This window comes from Pinus tabuliformis, chromosome 1_1 (genome assembly GCF_031772625.1).
Source record: "Pinus tabuliformis cultivar Carrire ecotype Pingquan chromosome 1_1, CPIR1, whole genome shotgun sequence".
Lineage (NCBI taxonomy): Eukaryota > Viridiplantae > Streptophyta > Pinopsida > Pinales > Pinaceae > Pinus > Pinus tabuliformis.
This window is the reverse complement of record NC_142297.1, coordinates 947,713,605-947,733,852: the sequence shown is the minus strand read 5'-3', so window position 1 is coordinate 947,733,852 and position 20,248 is coordinate 947,713,605. Positions and strand designations below refer to the sequence as shown.

General features: G+C 36.0%; 1 protein-coding gene and 1 pseudogene across 1 annotated transcript in view; both read right to left on the bottom strand.

Annotated features, from left to right (window-relative positions):
- Positions 1-20,248, bottom strand: part of LOC149217621 (uncharacterized) — a 221,477-nt gene that overhangs the window by 84,367 nt on the left and 116,862 nt on the right. Inside the window, exons 9-10 of the mRNA XM_089393011.1 lie at positions 14,820-14,937; positions 14,558-14,693 (exon numbers count right to left, since the gene is read on the bottom strand). Coding sequence (XP_089249137.1) covers positions 14,558-14,693; positions 14,820-14,937 — 254 coding nt within the window. The remainder of the gene's footprint in view (positions 1-14,557; positions 14,694-14,819; positions 14,938-20,248) is intronic.
- On the bottom strand, positions 6,331-7,852 carry LOC149217623 (DExH-box ATP-dependent RNA helicase DExH10 pseudogene; annotated as a pseudogene).

The window sequence follows — 20,248 nt, the reverse complement described above, 5'->3', positions numbered from 1 at the left end:
AGGACAGGTGGTTCCCTTAGGCTTTGATCTTTGGCCTAGGGAAAAGAGTTCAAAAGAATTTAATTTTTCTCCTAAAGTGACTTTATAATTTTATAAAGTTAAATCTAATTTAAAAGTGACTTTAAGTTATAAAGTTACTAAGTCTAATTTTAAAGTGACTTTTATAAAGTCAATGAAAAATTAGAAAGGAAAAGTGACTTTGGAAATAAATGACTAAGTGGGTCCTTATTAAAGTGGGGTGAATTAAAAAATAAAAAGTGAGATTTAAATGAGCATTTAATCTCAGCCATTGATCTAAATCTATTTCAGCCATTGGATTTAGAGATCACCCAAAAGTCACTTGGATCACCCAAAAGTCACTTGGAGTTATATTAAGGGAGGAAAAGGAGGAAAAGATCACATTCGATTCAATTCTTTCATGAGTAGATTGGGAGAAGGAGAGCAAGAGAGCAAGAGAGATTTCTGACCAGGGAGGAGAAGGAGACAGCAGCTTGGCACACATTCCAAGGCAGCAGTTGAGCAGATTTGTACAACTGATTCAGTACACAGTGAAAGGCAGATTTTGGCACGATTTTCGAGGAGAGGTTTGCACAAAAATCGAGGAGCAATTTGCTGGTTTTTCTACACGCAAAACGAGGGCCATACAGCAGCATTTAATGTTGAAAGTGGGCATGAAAATCGAGGAGACCGTACAGCATTTATTGCTGTCCTGTTTGTTGTAATTTCCAGTGTGCTGTGAAGCATGGGAAAAGAGATAAGTTGTAAATTTGTTTGCTGATTTTTTGCTGAAAATTTCTCACTGTAAAAGGCAATTTTCAGAAATAAAGAAGAGCTCTCAAACTGGTTTTCCCCAAGAGTTGTAGGGGGTTTTTCCAGGGTCACATTGACCACAAATCTCAGTGTTTAAATGTGTTTTAATGGCTGTTTATTACTGCTGATTTTTATTTCTGCAATTTCCAGCATTCTGTAAAATTTCCAGAATTTGTGTTTTCAGCAAATTTATTTTTTTCAGCGTGTTAAATGTATGGTTATGGGAAAGGGCATTTAACTATATGGGAGAAATAAGGAGAAATTGAAAACCGGGGTGGGAAAACAGAAATTTCTACAACATCCTAGTCATATGAAATACAATAGTACCTGACGCGTCTAACGGTAGTACTTATTAACCCTAACTATTTTTCCCAACTCATTGGCCAGAGGAGAGGTACTTCCCAAGAGTTTCAGACTACAAGGGTAAGATGTATGTTGGGGTATCCACAGGGGAAGGTGAACCACTCATCCTGTGTTCACATGCTGGGTCCACAGAGGAAGGTGAACCACTCACTTTGTGCTCATATAACTCCAAGAAGTACCCTAGGCCCCAAGGAGCTCCCAAAGCTCATACTTCCTTTGTTGTGAGTTCACTATACTATATTTATCTTTAATTTTATATAGTAGAATTATATATGTATTATAGTGGTGGTACGTATATCATATACCCTGCTATATTCTTGTAAGTTGGGTATTCATTTCAATAGTTAATTTGTTACCTAAATACGAACGTTTTTTCAGTATTAACTAACATATACTAGTGCAGTGCAGGCGATGCATGCATATGTAGCTATCATATGCATGTCTCGTGTGCATGCTAATATCTCTATGTCCCCATTAATTTAAGATGGGTACTTACATACACCCCTCCTTCGGAAAACTTCGTCCCGAAGTTAGGGTATATAAAGTATTAATAATTATTTAGCGATAAATATAATCATGTAAGGATTATGTTCCATAATTGGATTTTCATTTAATGTGGAACACTTTAAAATTTATATTTTGAAAACTTATGTATATATATATATATATATATATATATATATATAAAACTTTAATATCCATGCTTTGTCCTAGCCGGGTGCCCAAGCTATTCTAAAATCATCCTATCCTTCCTAATCTCTTCCGCTACCATCCTATCCTTCCTCTACTAGAGTATGCCATGGCTTCAGCTATACTGAGCTGTGTCGACTACATCGACTTGATCTCTCAGTAGGCATCCGGCAGTCATCATCACACACCTAGGGGAACGTGACTCGCACAGTCCTCCCATGACTCCAGGCTTTGGAGGATAAACGGTGGGTAACACCTCCACCCCTCTCTATAGGACCAGGGTTATCACCCTATCATGGAATCTTATTGAGCCTCAATTGTTCTTGAAACTTTTGTCATCACGTGGTCATTTTGGTAACGATGTTATCTGCAACATAAACACTCGTCCATACATTATTAAATAAACAAATTTTGTATAATTCATACATGTCATCTACAATATAACATACTTGGCCATATTCAGTTCATGTCATTAGCTTTCATATTAACCTGTAATTATTCTTTTATTTCTAGCTCATCAATCATATCCATATGCATCAATGAGACAAATTTAAAGATATCTTAATTCATAACATAATTCATGATTTAGATTTTATAGCAAGTTTCATGTTGGTATTGATATCCTAACAATGTTAATTAAATGAAGGTTGTAGATCATTTGAACGAACATCACAAGATGTAAGACAATTGAAGTCATGTAGTGAGTAATGCATCATAATTTCAGATTGAAGTAATTGTAAAATTGGTTTTCATTGCCACTTGAAGTTGCATAGTTAACAGGCATTGGAGTTCAGGTTTGATATGCCCAGTTGAATAGATAATTTGATTTTTGTGCTTACTTGGGTATGCTTTTGCTCGGCACATATATGTTTCTATTATGTTCTAACCTCTCTGAAAACATTTGTTCAAATCGTATTTTACCTGTTCTAAAATAGAGGATAACCTTTAAATCTTTGCTTAATGACCTAGAAAGTATTTAAGCAATATGATTTGAAATATATATATATATATATATATATATATATATATATATTGCAATTACTGATAAAAATATTTCTGAAGGAATGGCTATTCCCATATCTTGAAAATGGCATTGAGTTAAGAGTTAATTATTAAAATAGTTTATTTAACATTTAATATCCTTGTAGGTGGTGCAGAGTAATCCTTTGTGACTTTGCTTGGGCCATTTTATTGTAATGAGTCCGAGCACACAATGTGGAGGAAAACTTCGTCATTGAAAACCTTGGAAAGGACATCAAGGAAGCAACAGTAGTAGGGTTAGATGTGCCATGCATGACGGAAAAAGTTGTTGACAAAGATGAAGAGGAGATTGAGAAAGAAAAATTCAAGGTCAAGACTTCAGAGATTGGTGTTGAATTTGTTTCATTATAGCTGGAGAATGTAGGCTCTCACTAGGTAGTGTGTTCCCAGATGATGGTGAAGAGTGTGCCATTCCTTTGGTGCTTTGTTCAAAGTAAGAATGCAGTAACTGAGGCAGTTTGTTCAAAGTTCAATTTTATGCTTGCAAAAGCATTGTGAAAATTATTGTGTTGGTGGGAGAGGCAATAGTTTATATTTGTCACTGGATGAAACCAGTCAGAATGATGTAAGAATGCATGTTACATATGCTCTGGATGAAGTTTCCGCAACAGTGCATTTGCAAAGATTGCCATTGTATGTCTAATAACTTTAATGAAACTCTGAGAAGTTTCTGTGGAGGAATTGGGAGAAATGCCTATTCGATTATTAGAGAAATGATAAATCCAAAGCATAGTAGAATTTGTAGGTGTTATTAATATGCTTGAGTCAGAGAGTTAGAGAATTCAAACGCAAGGAATTTTCAACTCATTTTTGGATGAAAGTTGTCAAGCTATTCCAGAGATGCATGCCATGGAGATTGTTGAACTAGACATCACAAGGCTGGATTGTAAGAGGTTTTAAAACCACTGGTTCACATTAATGAGAATCCTCCTAAACATGAATTTAATCAAGGGTTTAAAGGAGTCACCTGGATGGATTACAATTGTTAGGAAATAACAATGAACAAACAATTGTCAATTCTCGATAGTTTTTTTTTTTTTTTTTGATTTTCAGATTGCTCACGTGCTTACCAAATGAAAATCTCTGACTAAAATTCACTTTAACAGGCACAATGAAATTAATGCATTGTTGAAAGATTCAAAATGTCATGGAAGAGGAGATGCAGTCCTAGATGTAGAGATGGGGAATGATAATGAGTTTGTTTGGAAGAAAACACTTGGTACTGATATTATTATGCTCCAAAACATTGAGGATCTGACAAAATCAAAGAAATTTAACAATTCTGTCATTGCTAATTTGAGTGAAAGTGATGTAGTGAAAACTCAGAAACTTTAAAAAAAAAAAATAATTCGATAGAACCTTTCCCTTTCCAAAAGGTGAGTTATTACAAGTCTAAATATAAAATGAGGGAAACCATTTCTCATTCCCCTTTTATTGGGCCTTTCACAGATTGACACGGATAGAAACCTCATCTTAGACAGCAATCTAATGAATTAGTATTGAATGTGTGGAAAAGAGCAACTGATACTTGTAGACATATTATGCAGATAGTCAAAACGAGTATGGAAGCAGAGGATGGAAGTATTGATAAGACTTATCCATTGGTAGACGAACCTGAAAATATTGAGAGATCAGCTTAGTTTACACCAGAAGCCACCTATCCACAAAAACTTAATGACCTTACTTTTCAGCAATTGTGACTAATGGTTATCAGCAAGCAATGCAAATTGCTCAGTTTAGCATGAAGATAGTGGATAGGTGTGCAAGAAAACTGAACATTCATTATAGAATTTCAAAAGAGTGGTGAAGTTATTGTCATTAGCATGGATATAGAATGTGATTATACTAGGCAGACTGGTCTTGTGAATGGGGAATTTGAAGAGGGGTAAATTAGTGAAGACTAACACAGAAATAGAGGCTGATATCAACCAGCAGAGTGCTCATATGAAGCCAGAATCTCCTTTAGTCCCGGATTCTTCCGTCCTCTATTTAAAACATTGTTGACGTCTGAAGTCTGGCATGTGTTTTTAGAAACCGTTGATACTGAGTTAAAAATTCCCAAGTGAATAGTCACACCATTTCTTTCCACTATTGGTGGCTTATATATAGTTCTGCTTCCTGTAGTATGCAAATCTATAGTATTTAAAGCAGCTGAAACCTAAGTTACCGGAAACTCCTGAAGACTTTTCCGGAAACGCGGATCCCCGTTTCCGATACATAAACGGATACGATTCTTGTCCGAAACGCTGTAAAAACGTTTTTGTGCCGTTTCAAAAAATCGGAAACTTTAGATTTGGAATTGGATACGTTTCCAAGGGATTTAAATTTTTTTGGATCCGTTTCGGTAAAACGGATCCACGAAAATTGTGATCAGAATCCACCCTTAAAATGTTAAAAAGCTTGAAAATTTGCATAGCCATAAATAAATAATAAAAATGAAGAAATCAGATTTGCAAATAAACTCACTATAAACAGAGTCTCATAAAATCTTTTCTAAATATTTAGAAACAACGACACTCCATATATTTATCAAAAATTCTTACTAAGAAAAAGATAGATGTTCAAAAATGCAAATAAAGGGGTTTGATGAATGTCTTCGTAAAGAGATTTATTTGAGTGATTAATTTTCATTTTGGTTAAGGTTTTGTTAATTGTCATTGATTTTGCTTTTGATTTCATAAATCCCTCCAATATAACAAATCTTCTATAGCCAATCTTGTGCCTGCATATAGTCACGAGACCAAGCTGACATTGAGAAGATTGAAATGTTCAGATAGGTCTTGATGGAATATCCCAATGATCCCATGGGCCTTTTAATTGTCATGCAAGGAAGATAGATATCATCTGCCATGCATGACACGTTCTTTGAAGGAGTTGGACCCGAAAGCACAAAGGCTGTTGCATTTCTGATTACATTATTAATGATGATGATAATATGTTGAATGTTATAATAATCACTAATGATGATGACAATGTTTATGCTGAATTGATGATGATGATTTGTTTATGTTGAATTCATGACGATGACTATGCATTTTTAGATATAGATTCTAGATTCTAAAAGATGAATGGTAATATGAAATATATATATATATATATATGCATGCCGTTTCCTTGCCGTATCGTATCCTCATATTTTGAAAATTTGTCGTATCCGTTTCAAACCCCGTATCCGTATCCGTTCCCGTATCTGTTTCAGTGCAACTTAGGCTGAAACACCCAATGCTGATCTTCTCTTAGAAACAATATCCTTTGTTGAAGATTCATCAAATGTCAAAGGATGCTTTGGTTCAACCTCCTGCTCTTCAGTCTCTAACAGACCAGTGTACTCCCTTTCGTAGGTAATATACTAGGCTTTTCTCCATCCATGCAATGGAAGGAAACCTCTCTGTATGTCCTGAGATTCATGGTAAAAGCTTCAACATATCAGTTCTGCAAATCCAAGTGTGTTTCTTCATCTGCTCTCCCCAGAATTGTCAGGAGCACTATCTTCATCTCTCCAACTACCACGTACTGAATCAAAATCACTAAAATTATCCAACTCAAAGTACCACTTTTGCTTTAATGTTCTGATCATGTAGATAATTGTGTCTTACACACCAGCTCAACCATTTCCTGATTCAGAAACTCATCTAATCTTCTTGTCAAGCGCATGATGTTGCCCTCAAATATATCTGTTCTACTTATAACCCCAGAAAATCAGGCACCCTTGGACCAATGGTAGATTACATCCATCAAATGTGGACGGGTTGTTGACTCAACATACTGCTCTATATCAACTTCTAACTTGCACTCACGTTGCACCTGTGCAATCCATCGTGCACTATCCTGAAGTTGACGCAATGGCTTCACAAGCTCATTAATTACATGTACTTGTTCAGATGATTTATCATATGGAATGAAACAGTTTGTAAGTGCTGCTATTTGATGATGATCCAGCTCATTGAATGTGCCATTGCACAAAAATTCTGTTACAAGAAATTCATCTCCTGTGTCAATGAGACATGCAGCCTAGCCTTTCAGTTGGACCACACCATCAGAATCAATGTGTCCAAGTCACTTAAGCAATCTTGAGCGATTTTTTTTTTAACTCTTCCCTAAATTTGTGAAGTTGAGAATCACACATTTTCATTCGAAGTTACTGACCTGCACTATTTAATTCTGCTTTTCTTTGAAAAGACCTCAACTGGTGTTCATCCTGTTCAGACTTATGAAAGGGATGGGCAAGCAATTTTTGCTCCAATGCTTCAACTTCCCTTACAAGTTGGACAAAATCCGGATCATCAATGCCCATATCCTCAATAGGGTCAAGCTTTGGAAGACCTTTTGGAAATCATTTTTCCAACTCTTGCACTTCCATAAGTACGCTCTGTCTTGCCTCTATCGGTCGTAGATCTTGTGGAATGGCAACTCTAAGATTACTAAGAGAACAAATAAGGGGCAGTTGAACAAGTACCACATGCATTTCACCTTTTTGTCTAGGAGGAGGAGGTAAACATTTCTCTATGCCTAGATATGTAGCTACTAGGTAGTCATTCCAGTCATTTTTACTACCTATATGTGCCCTCTAGTCGACCCATTAGTGGGTGTCAATTGATTTTCTCTGGCATGGAGATGAGTGTTTATGGTTTTCAAAGGAAGATCCACTAAGTTGAGTCTAGTCAATCTTAACTTAGTCCAATCCTATAACAGAGAACAGAGAAAATCCTATAAGAAGAAACTTAGTTCAATCTCATCCCTCACCAAGAATAGGGGTAGTAGCAAAAGAAACTAAATTTAAATTGTGCAAAAAAATATACTTAATTAAGTTTCATAATTCCATTTATCATTTATTCATATCATTAATCTTTAAAAGGTGAAAAAAAAAAAATATTTATGAAGATATATCAACCAATTTACAAACCGTGATTGTGTAGTGATGTGTCTTCCATGAGTAGATATCCTCCATTTCAATTTGTATTATGCCTTTCGAAATAAAGGTGTGATTTTTTTTAATATTCAAACGTGTTAAAGTAAAAAAAATCCCCACACGCTAATGGTTAGACTTTTCTAAAAGATTCGTCATAACTTATCAATGCACCCACTATTTGCGGCGGAACGATGAAAAGATAACTAATTGACAGAAGGCTCCCTTTGACAAAAAATAAATTTCTGAATGTCTTTCGTGGTCGTAAAGTTAATAAAAAATAAAAAATAAAATCAATTCTTGGTGGGAGAAAAACTCAGTTGCTTACAATATAATATTCAGAACTGTGTTGCTTGGTGCTTCTTGCTCCAATTTTGCAATCTTCTCTTCAACTTCTAGTAGTGTCTTATCATGTTGAAACTAATGGAAAGAATTCTTAATGCAATATTTAGAATCAAATTGTCCCTCGGCTCGACTCATTAAATTTAATAGTGTGTAATAGCTCAACCTGAAGGTACTAACTAACGGTGCAGGTTTTTCCCAAGATCATTTCCTTGCAAGACTTCATGTCATTACATTCAAATATATGCCTACCATACTAATATATGCCTACGATGGCTCTCGGGTCAAAGCACGAATATTGTGATGGTTGGGGTCTCCAATGCCACCCGTCTCTCGATGAACGTCCCGTTTGTGACCTTTCGAGCTCCAGGCAGTGAAGGCCCGAGGACGTTCTGATGGATTGGTGGACATCTGCCTTATAGCCAGACGTAATATGCGATTATAGCCGGGATATGCTACCAAGTGACAACCCTATCATCAAAACTATGAATAAAATTTACACATCATTACTCTTCAATGTATATTTTGTGAACCCCATGATGATACAGAAAGATAATCATTCGATTATATGTTCCTTTATCCGCCAGTGGTTGACATACGTCAAAGGTTTAGGCAAATAATATCATCTTTTGACACCAAACGCGACCTAAGAAATGAGTTTCGACACGTCAGGTAGTTAAAAACGATGTGTGAGAACCGTGGCTTTTATAATGCATGCAAGGTCGTTAGTTTCAATCCAACAGGTGTGTAATACTTGCGGAGAAACTTGTATCATAGGAGCTCAAATTATGTAGAAAATACCACTGAGATTTGCTTTTTTTAATCTTCAAACGATTAGGGAGAAGGAAGACAATGCACGAGATGATCACGCGGCTCGGGTGGGATCCCCTCAATACGGCTGCATATAATGCCTTCTTGGGCAACCTCTGCAAGTTAGGCCAAGTCGATGAAGCATTGAAGTTTCTGCATGTCATGAGGAGCAGAAATTGCTTTCCAGATAAGAGCTTTTTTTTAGCACTGTCGTTCATGCCCTTTGTCTTCAGAACAAAGCTGATGAAGCGGGCATGGTTTTTGAAACCTTGACGTGGTGTGCGCATATTCCCAACACCGTCTCTTACAATTCAATGACAAGTGCATACTCCTATGCTAGTAGAATGGACAATTGCTACTGTCTTTTCGATGGAATGGTGTTTAATGGTGCGTTTCCTAATTTTGTGACTTACAACAATATTTCCAAACTCTTATGAAGGCACGACAAATGGAGGAAGCTACCAGCATATTTCGCAAGATGACTAGAAATGAGCATGATCCAGATAGCGATAGTTCTACAATGGCCTTAGTCATGAAAGATCTAAATATAGTCTCAATGGTTTGGAAACACATGAGCAACAAGGGTGTTTTCCCTAACATGGAGTCTGTCAACACCTTTGTAAATACCCTCTTCTGTGACGGTGGCAAGCGAGCAGAAGCACTGAAGTATGTGGAATAAATAAGGGATCAAGGAATTAAAGTGTCTGAGGAAATCTTGAAGAGGGTAAAGTTATCTGAATCAGACAAGAAGGATACAGCTAAACAATCTTCAAAGAAGAGGAACGAACGTCACTGACGAGGGAAGGCCGGCAATGGAATAGTTATTCAAATTTTAGATAACTTGATTAAAAAGGAACTCTTCTTTAGACAGAGTTCATTATGTTTGTAATGGAAGGTTGTATGTTTTCCGAATGAACTGCTTTTCCATGATATATCATCACAGACTTTTGGCTCTTTGTTCTATGTTTTTAGAACAGGCTTATGTTCCGGCTTAACATTTTTTTTATTAACTTGTAAGCGTTGATTTCAATTATTCGGTGTTTGCCTCGTAACTTGTCATTCTACATGCCTACTATTTAGGGATTGTTCTTCTATGGTCTATCCTCGTTGTTTTGGTCTTTTTTTTTCAAAATTTTCACTACTTTACTTATGTTGCATGAAATAACTTACTTTTTTTTCAATGCCTTTCTTGATTTATTTGATTCTATGAAAGGGCAGTTGGTTTCCTGGTGTGCATTTGCCTTGTGAGTTAGTGAATTTGAATTAGAATTTGGATCTATACCAAAATGTAACCTTATCTTAACAGACTTAACAGATATGAGAGTTTGAACATAGCTCTGATACCATAATGTAAAGCCTTGAAATTTTTAACAGGATATAACTATTCAAAATATAAGAATTTATCAATCTGATGTTGAGTACCTACCTGGCTGAAAATGTTTCTGATTTGCTCCAGTTCCCGCTCATGTTACCAAAAGACCAAAAACCTCCCAGCCAAACTAGGTACAGGCTCAATACCTAGCCCCAAAATACTTCAAATTCGAAGCATTTTGGCCCTCGTGCCCAAAAGTCTCAAGAACAACTGCTCAAGCTCCATTATGCTCTATGTCTTCCTCTTGTCAGTTCCTCCTCTGCCTCTCTCTGTATCAAAGAATGTCCCCCTTATACAATACCCTTCCTCCTTTTATGCCCTCCGAGACTCCTCCACACTTCCTCTTTCTTTATTGTTTTAATTTGACAAGTTTATAAGTTGTAGAGGCGGTCACCGCCTTCTCCCTTTCCAATTCGCTGACCATGCACTCTTATTTATACAATATCTCCTTTATCATAATGTAATGTTTCACTTTTGTTTAAATCGAATTATTTTCATAGTATTATGGTTTTATATATATTCTTCTCTTTATTATATTCTTCTCTTTATATATATATATATATACACTTTCCTTTGACTTTATAGAATATGTTGTTTCTTTTGTAGAATAATATGTATATCACATATTATTCTACAAAAGAAACAACATATTCTATAAAGTCAAAGGAAAGTGTATATATATATATATATATATACACTTTCCTTTGACTTTATAGAATATGTTGTTTCTTTTGTAGAATAATATGTATATCATAACTCTTTTGTACATAATACCTTTGGGCAGTGTTGATAATATCGCCGATATCGGCACTAAAATATCGTGATATTTTCCAAGTCTGAAAATCGCGCGAGAAATCCGAAATATCGGCGATAAATTCGAAAATATCGCGCGACGATTGTAAATATCGCGGGAGCCGGTTAAAAAAATTACGCGCGTGCTCTATAAATGATTTTTTCCGCTTTCTGTTAAGTCATTTTGGTTTTTCACGCGCTGGAAGGTTGCTGCGAACTTCGAAGGAGGCCCGAGGGTTTGAGGGGTGCTGTCGTTTTCCATTGGGGCGCTGTCTGATACAGGTACCTTCAGGCTTCAATATATGCCTTACAAATTACAATATATGGCTATGCCTTCAATATATGCCTTGTATATATGCTGAATACCTTCAATATATGCGTTCAAGAATCAATATACAATATACGTTACGTCTGAAGTTTGAACAACAAAACCACATTACCTTTGGTTTATACAAAATATGGGAAGCATTTAAAATGTTCCTGAAAAGTCACTTTCTATTGTTTCCACAATTTGATGCATCTAGTGAGGGCTGATGCTCGACAAAGGAACCCACAGGAATCGCACTGACAACCAGATGAGGACTAAACCCCACACTAACGAACTGGCTGCCAACTGTGAGCGTTTTACAGTAGTTACTTACCTTTGGATACATTATAGTCTCGGCCCACTTATGAAGAACTTGGCCTGGGGAAATTCACTGGAAAATTCGGCCCTAAGTTGGCATCATTTCATGGTATTACAGCCTCCCTTTTTCCACAAAATTTTATTCCCTTGGCTATCAACTTCGATCCCTACACAGACTTTTGACCTCTTCAGTCAAACCACATAGCCCACAGTGAAATTTGGCCCTTCTGCTACAGGAATTTGGCCTTACTCAGAAAATTTGTCCTCTTGGTAGATGGGTCACTCTCTGGCAACCAATTAAGATTTTTTTGTGGATCAAAGATTGAAGAGTAGTGAGACAAACTTTCATTTCTTCCATTAGCAGGTATGTTCTTAAAAACCTCTATGTTAATGATTTTTTCATAGATTTAGGGTTATGCTTGCTTGCCTCTTTGCCTACCAACATTTTGTTTCTTTGTGTTTTTCCATTTGCTATGATTTTCATGCCCATGAACCAATGCAAGTGTTTTCTCCATATTTGGACAGCAAGCTTCATTTTTTTTTTTCAACTTTCTTATGCACCCTCTTATTGCCATTTTTCATTCACATTGCAAAATGCAAATAATGTAGTAATTTTTTATGAATGAGGTTGTTATTACTTATTATTTTTTCATTTTGTGTTGGGGGGTTTAATGCCAATTTTTTGTTTTTTTTGTGCCCTAGGTTTGAATTAGTTCATTACAAATGTCAAATATGCCAAAAGCATTGGACCCATTTTGGGAGTATGGGGAGGCTGTTGGTGGGGCAAATCAGGCATATATATCATGCAACTTGTGTGGGACCAAGATGTCAGGAGGGATTACACGATTGAAATACCATCTGGCTAAACTCTCTGCATATGATGCAGATGTGATGCCTTGTATGGTTTCTAGTGCAGAGGTTATACAAAAAGCTCGTGAAGCAATTGCTGAACAAGACAGAAAGAAAGCTGCTAGGGAGAGGCCAATGGTCTCAGATAGATAGCTGCTAGTTTTATTTGTTTTGCAACTTTTGCTACATATAAGTTTATAACTCATGATGATGAAATACTTTTAAAGTTTTATATATGTGTTGTTGTTTTGTTTGAGTCCTTGATTGGACAATTATCACTATCAGGGATCAGCAGGATATGTGATGTTATTTTGTTTGAGTCCTTGATTGGACAATTATCAGGGATCAGCAGGATTTGGTATCGCCTTTGAAGTTTGATGTATCATTTCTATTTGACATCATATATATCAATGCCTTCTTCATATTTATGTGTCAATGTGTTTAGTTCATGTTGTTATTGCTTTATATGTTTAGAAATCTGAAAAAAAATGAATATATTATGCATTTTTTATGCTTGTCGATATTTGCCGATATTTTCGCCGATATTGCCGATAAGATATTTTCTGGACCCTCGCCGATATTTTCCCAATACCGATATTATCAACACTGCCTTTGGGTATAGTTCCTTTGTATGCAGTAGGATACATACTTCCTTTGTTGTGAGTTCACTATATTACATTTATCTTTAATTTTATATAGTAGAATTATATATATGTATTATAGTGGTGGTACGTATATCGTATACCCGGTTATATTCTTGTAAGTTGGGTATTTATTTCAATAGTTAATTTGTTACCTAAATATGGACTTTTTTCAATATTAACTAACATATACTAGTGTAGTGCAGGCAATGCATGCATATGTAGCTACCATATGCATGTCTCGTATGCATGCTAATATCTCTCTGTCCCCATTAATTTAAGATGGGTCCTTACAAATATGTAGATCTCCATTTAGGATACAAGAATATATATTAAAATGTATGAATAAGAATGATGATACAAATGAGAGTGAGGGGCCTGCTTATATACTAGGCAGTGCCTCTTCATGGAGGGTCATGTCCCATTAACACGTGCCTCTTCAATACTAATTGCTAATTAACTAATCATTATTACAATTATCCTCATCATTTATATTTATATTATTTATATATTTTATTCGTTACACAAGCAATAGTTAAAAGATGGGAAGCAGCAGTCATAATGTAAACATCATGGAAGTGAGTTTTAGTCAGAAACATGGAGAAAGGGAAATGAAACAGTGTGGTTGTATAAAAGCGTTGGAAGAGGCGACCAAAACAATTGCAGTAGACTAGTATAACAAAATTCGAGTCCTATGTCAGTATGGCATCTCAACTTTCAAGTCTGCGTCTGAATAGTTGAGTGATGAGTCTTAATTGAGTTGTTTCTGAATAGTTGAAAATGGGAACCATATATGAAATTTCTTTCTATAATGATGGTTTGGCAATCAAATTTTTTCATGAAAATGCAGTAGCATGGGGCTTATTGAGTCCAATTTAAAGAGTATGCTAATAGTAAATATTGACGTAAGAGGGCATACAATCGAACAACCCTTAGTGGCAAGCGCATACTGAATGAAGAGAATGAGAGCTTGATAGTTAACAGACTGAGTGGAAGGATATCATGTGTCAATAGTCAGGTTAAGGATGAGCAATTTTGCTTCTGCACCAGAGCAGTAGGACATCATTTAGGTTGGACAACTTAATATCATAGTTTGTCTTCTAGGTATGGTCACAAACCCAATAAAAAAAACACATTTTATGCAGGTGAATGTATGATTGATTCTCTATATACATGGCTATCATCTGCCTCCAACATACAATAATGCACAAAATCCAACTTCAGCACAACCTATTTCACTTCTGTTGCAACTCAACAACATGAAAGCTCACAATTCAAATTATTCCATTGCATTGGCAGTTGGAACTGAATACCACCTATATTGTTCAGGAAAACAGCAAATACTGCCTCCTGTGAATAAAGAGCTTTGAAGAGACTCTGAAGGCTAGCATACACTTGCTGTCTTTGCTTTTGAAACGAATAAGGATAGCCATAGAAAATATTCCCGACAGCCTGCAAATTGACATAGGATAACAAATGTTTTAGTGTATAGATGGCCTAGAGAACAGCATCAACCTTGGCAAATGTAGTTCCACTACAGATTAAAGAAATGCATAAGCAACAAAGAGGGTTGAGTACCTCTGCTATAAGAGAAACAACGTAATTTTCTATGCTGTCAAGGTACACAACCATGTCTGCAAATGCAGCAACAAGAGTCACAGCAAATTTTGAAGACTCGACTCTCCCACTATCAGCTCTGCAAATAAATTTCAAAACCGCACAGAAATCAAATATTGGTTGTGACTAATACCAAGTCCACTACTTCCTAGTCCTTATCATGTGAAAAATTCTGTTTTAAATAGCTCATTGCGAAAAGAAAAATAACATCAAAGAAAAACTCTAACTAAATATCACTCTATGAAATGTGAATAATCAACAATCAACTGATGTCCCACATATCATGTTTAATGATGTCATTTTAAGCTATAACCAAGAAAAACCCTGAAATAAATAAATTTACAAAAAGAAAATCAAAAAAATCGGGGCTTATCTAAGTACAGAGAACTGAACAAGGGATCCTCATTAATTCATGCATGCTACATAATGTCCAAGACTACAACAATCTTGGGTCATTCGACAGAATTGGTTAGATACACTTGTCAAATAGACAAGACTCCATTTGTATTGACTCGAAATTATTGATCTATGTTTGTTACCAACCAAGCATTAAGCAACCTATCTAACTCAATGAAGCAATGACTCAAGTGGATAACACCTTCAACGATATCTGGCTTGTTGATCACCTTAGAGTTATTGTGCAAGTCCTTTCCAAACACTGGCAAATTTTTCAAGGATTCGTGGAGTGCAAACAAAATTAAGCTTATGACCATTCAACCACTTTGTTAGTGAGTTTGCAACCATCTCATCTTCCATGATTGTTTAAGCCAGACAACTTCCATTCATGCCATCATTGTTAGATGTAGTCAACTCTGGTGCATGATATTGGTACAGTTGACTACTCCAGTGCACTATGCCATGACTCAAGCTAAAAACATGACCACTAGTCAATCTATCCTTGTCCACATCTCCTAAGCTATCTACATTGCTATTTCCAGGTAAAACTATTTGTTGTCCATGATCTTCATAGAAAACACCAAACTTAGTCATACCCCTCAAATAACGAAAAATCCTTTTAACAACAAGCCAATGTCAACAACCACAATTCACCATAAACTTGCTAATTGCTCGCAATGTGTTGGAATATAATGGGAAAACATACGATATAATCAACTGAATATCAGCAAACATAACACAGTAGTGGCTTCACAAGAAGATATAGTTCTGGCTTTGTATCCTTTGTTTTCTTGACCAGCACAAGTAATATTTGACCATGGTCCCTTGGGCAAGAAAATTCCTCATCCTTTGTTGTCGATTCCTTGTAAAACATATCCTCAAGATCCTTATATTTCTATTTGTTGGAAAATGTAACTAGGTTCGGTCTTCATTTAATGTATTTGAGTCATCTTGTAATGTACTTGTCAAAAGAATAAAGAAAAGAATTTTTATTATTATTATTGTGACTTACTAAAGCATGGGTTTCATGCTTGGGTCACCGTGTTTTAGGTCAAAGTCCTCATTGAGGACTGCTAGGATTTATTCTAAGTCAATAGAGTCATTGTACTTTTAAAGAGACCCTTCTTGGGCTTTTGAATCATGTTAAAAGGTTTAGTATCGAGTCAAATATAATTTATGTATCCTCCACATCAAGCCAGCCAAAGGACATCAATTCAAGCTCCCTTGAAGCCTATAAATAGAAGCAGGTTGAATTCATTTGGAGCACAACATCTCAAGCAAGTTCAATATCTCTAAGCAAGCTAGGAAGTGCGAACTCTGAAGTCGGGAAGCTAAAGGAAGTGAGAGTTGGGTGGAGTCTAAGGAGAAGAAGAAAAACGAAATTTTGGTGCCTCTCTCTCTCTCTGTTTCGTGGCCTAGATTGGGAGTTTGAAGTCTTCCAAGTTTCACTGATGCCGAAAGTTGCTTGATGCCGGAAGCTGTTGCCTATTCGAAGTTCTTTATCAAGGCCTCATACTCTTTCTACATCGCTTCTTTCCATTCATCATGAGAAGAGGCTTCTTTGAAGGAAGTTGGTTCAAAATTTGTAGACAAATTCAGTTCACAATCATAAGAAACGTCCATATCAACAGGTGAATCAGAATCGTCTACATCACCTCCATTTTGCCTGGTTGAAATTCTTGTTCCTGTCTTTCCAACCTCATCAGGATGAACACTTTCAAGTGTCTTTGTCAGCGATTTTGGAGGACCTTTCTAAGATGGCCCACGCTACTCAATTGACTGAGTTGGGACTGAATCAAGATTGAGTCTCCCAATTCTGTCAATCACATCACTCAAATTGTCATCAACGATTGGAGCTTCATGTGGGGGAGAGAGTGCTTCAGAAGAAGATTCCATAGATTGATCCAATATAGCAATCCCTCTTCAAGATGTGAAATCTGATTATCAAATCTTTGAAACAACTTTGCATGTCCGAATCTATTCAAGTGATCAAGTTGTCGCTCAACAACATTGTCAGCCTTGGAAGATTCAAGAAAAATCACATCTCTAGATACAACAAACTTCTTATTAACTTCATCATAGAGACGGTATTCTTTGGAGGTATTTGAATACCCCAAGAAGATACACTTACAACTCCTTGCACCAAGTTTGTTTCTTTGTTCCTTTGGTATCAAGGCATAACAGGTGGAACAAAAGACTCTAAGACGCTTTACCAAAGGAATGTGGCCATACCACATTTCATAAGCATTGTTGCATTAATCATTATCAGGATATTATCAGCGAGGGGAAGATATCGGAAAAAACGGGAAAAAATCGTAATATACAAAAATATTCATCTTTTTTCAATTTTTTAATATCTAAAGCATCTACAACATAAAATAAATACATTGACACATAAATATGATAAAAGAACTAATATATAAGATGTGTAATATCATTTCTAGTGTTACATCACACATAATAGTGAATCATGTCCTGAATAGTAAGTCTTAACCCCTAAGTCCCAAGTCAGCCTCAAAATATCAACAAAAAATATAATAATGTATTTCATATCATGAGTCATAATATGATATACAATGAAATGAACCAAATAACTAAACTCTAATACTATTGATTTCTTTTTCCCCTCTAGATGTAGATGTCAGTGGAGTTGGCAGTGGACTCTGTTGTGCTCTAGAAGCTGAAGAACTAGGAGCTACAAGAGGTAGACCACGTCCTCTACTGGTGACAGGGGTAGCTTGGGTAGGTTGTGTCACCTCCTCCTCCTCATTAAAAATAGATATATATATATATATATATATATATCCCAAAAAATCGCCGAAAAAAGAAATTGTTGTATTTATCGGGCAACAATATCGTCAGTTTTAAAAAACCGCAATTTTAAGATAAAATCACGAGTAGTGCAACACTATTCATAAGCAGTGTTGTTTCTAATAACATTAGATGGACACCTATTCTTTACATATACAGCACATAGAACTGCATCAACCCAAAACATCAATTTTACATTCTTGAAAAACATCATGGAACGTACCATATTTAAGATTGTCCTGTTCATTCTTTCAACTACTCCATTATGTTGGGGGTTATAAGGCACAGTTGTTTGATGTTTCATCCCATGCTGGCAAAGATAGTTTATATATACAGCACATAGAACTGCATCAACCCAAAACATCAATTTTACATTCTTGAAAAACATCATGGAACGTACCATATTTAAGATTGTCCTGTTCATTCTTTCAACTACTCCATTATGTTTGGGATTATAAGGCACAGTTTTTTGATGTTTCATTCCATGCTGGCAAAGATAGTTTTCAAATTCATTTGAACTATATTCTTTTCCATTATCAATGTAAATAGAGCCAACACGAGATTGTGCATAATTTTCAATCCATGCATGAAAGTTCTTGAATGTTTGAAAAACATTTGATTTTTTCTTCAATAAATAAACCCAACACATTTTGGTGTACTCATCAATAAATGTCATCATATATTTATTTCCATTTGCAGAAGGAATAGGCAATGGGCCACATAATAAACCCGACACATTCTGGTGTAGTCATCAATAAATGTCATCGTATATTTATTTCCATTTGCAAAAGGAACAAGTATTGGACCACATAAGTCTAAATGAATAAGTTCAAGTTTTCTATGTGCTCTGGAATGAGAATCATCAAAAGACTGTTTGCTATGCTTTCCTAGAATACAAGCATCACATTACTTAAGTTTCCTAGGAATTGTAGGAAAACTAGTACCATCACTTTTCTTCAACATACGAAGGTTGTCATAATTCAAGTGTCCAAATCTAGCATGCCATAAAAGACTTGATGGAAATGTACCTTCATCATAATGAGAACTATATGAGAAGTTTTGTGCACAAGCAGAGGTACCTTGCAGCTTCAAAAGTATTTCTTCTTCTATCCCCATCATGACAAGTGAGCGATCTGATGCTTTTTTGACCTCAACCTTGCCATGAAACATATGAATGGAGTGTCCTTGCTAGTGGATGTGGACCAAAGACAACAAGTTTCTGCTCAACTCCCGGGGATATAAAACATCATGCAGAAGAAAGTTTGTAAGACCAGGCAGTTTGAGCCTAATTGTGTCAAGCCCTGATGGCTTGAGTTTTGATTTGTCTGCAAAGTATACTGCTCCATCAACATTGTCAGTAAATTCTTCAAAAAAATCTCTTCTAAAAGTCATGTGGCAAGTTGCCCTTGAATCAAGCAACCAATCATTTTTCCAAGAAGCAAGTGAAGCATTAAACAAGTCTTCAGTTACTCCAATATTACAATGTGCCACAACATAGTGAGCAGATTCGGGTGCTTTACCTTTCTCTTTGTCATGGGTTTTACCTTTGGCTTCATTTCTTTCCTGCTCAATTTTGTCCCAAGGCAACTTACATGTGGATGCATCATGTCCATCTCTATTGCAACGTATGCAATGAAAATCATACTTTTATCCTTGACACTGTCTACCCCCTGCCTCTAAAATTTCTTCTTCCTCTTCGGCCACCTCTTCCTCTAGAAGAATCTTGAGCATGATTCTTCTCTCTATGTGTAAGAGGCACAGCTTCTTCAGAAGACTGAGGAATTGTCTTCTTCCCAAAAGCCTTCTCTCTCTCAGAAACTTCTTCTCAAGGGAGTCAAAGGTAATCTCCTTGAGGTTTCCACTTGCTTGCAATGACTCAAAATAATTTGAATAAGTGGGATATAGTGCCTTGACATAAGCTATGAGAGGAATGTCTATTTGAACAATAGTGGTCTTGATATCATGCATAATAGATCTTACTTCTGATACTAAAGCAAGAGGGTCATCATTTTTCAATTCAAGACTAAACAATTTGATCATCAATTGGATAGCTTCAAGTTCAGAGTGTGAGTCATACAGTTCCTTCAACTTCTATAAGGCTTCAAAAGCATTTGAAAATGGTGAAATATGGCGACTTACCTCTTCATTTAAAGATATTGCAATCAAGGCATAGGCCTTGCTAT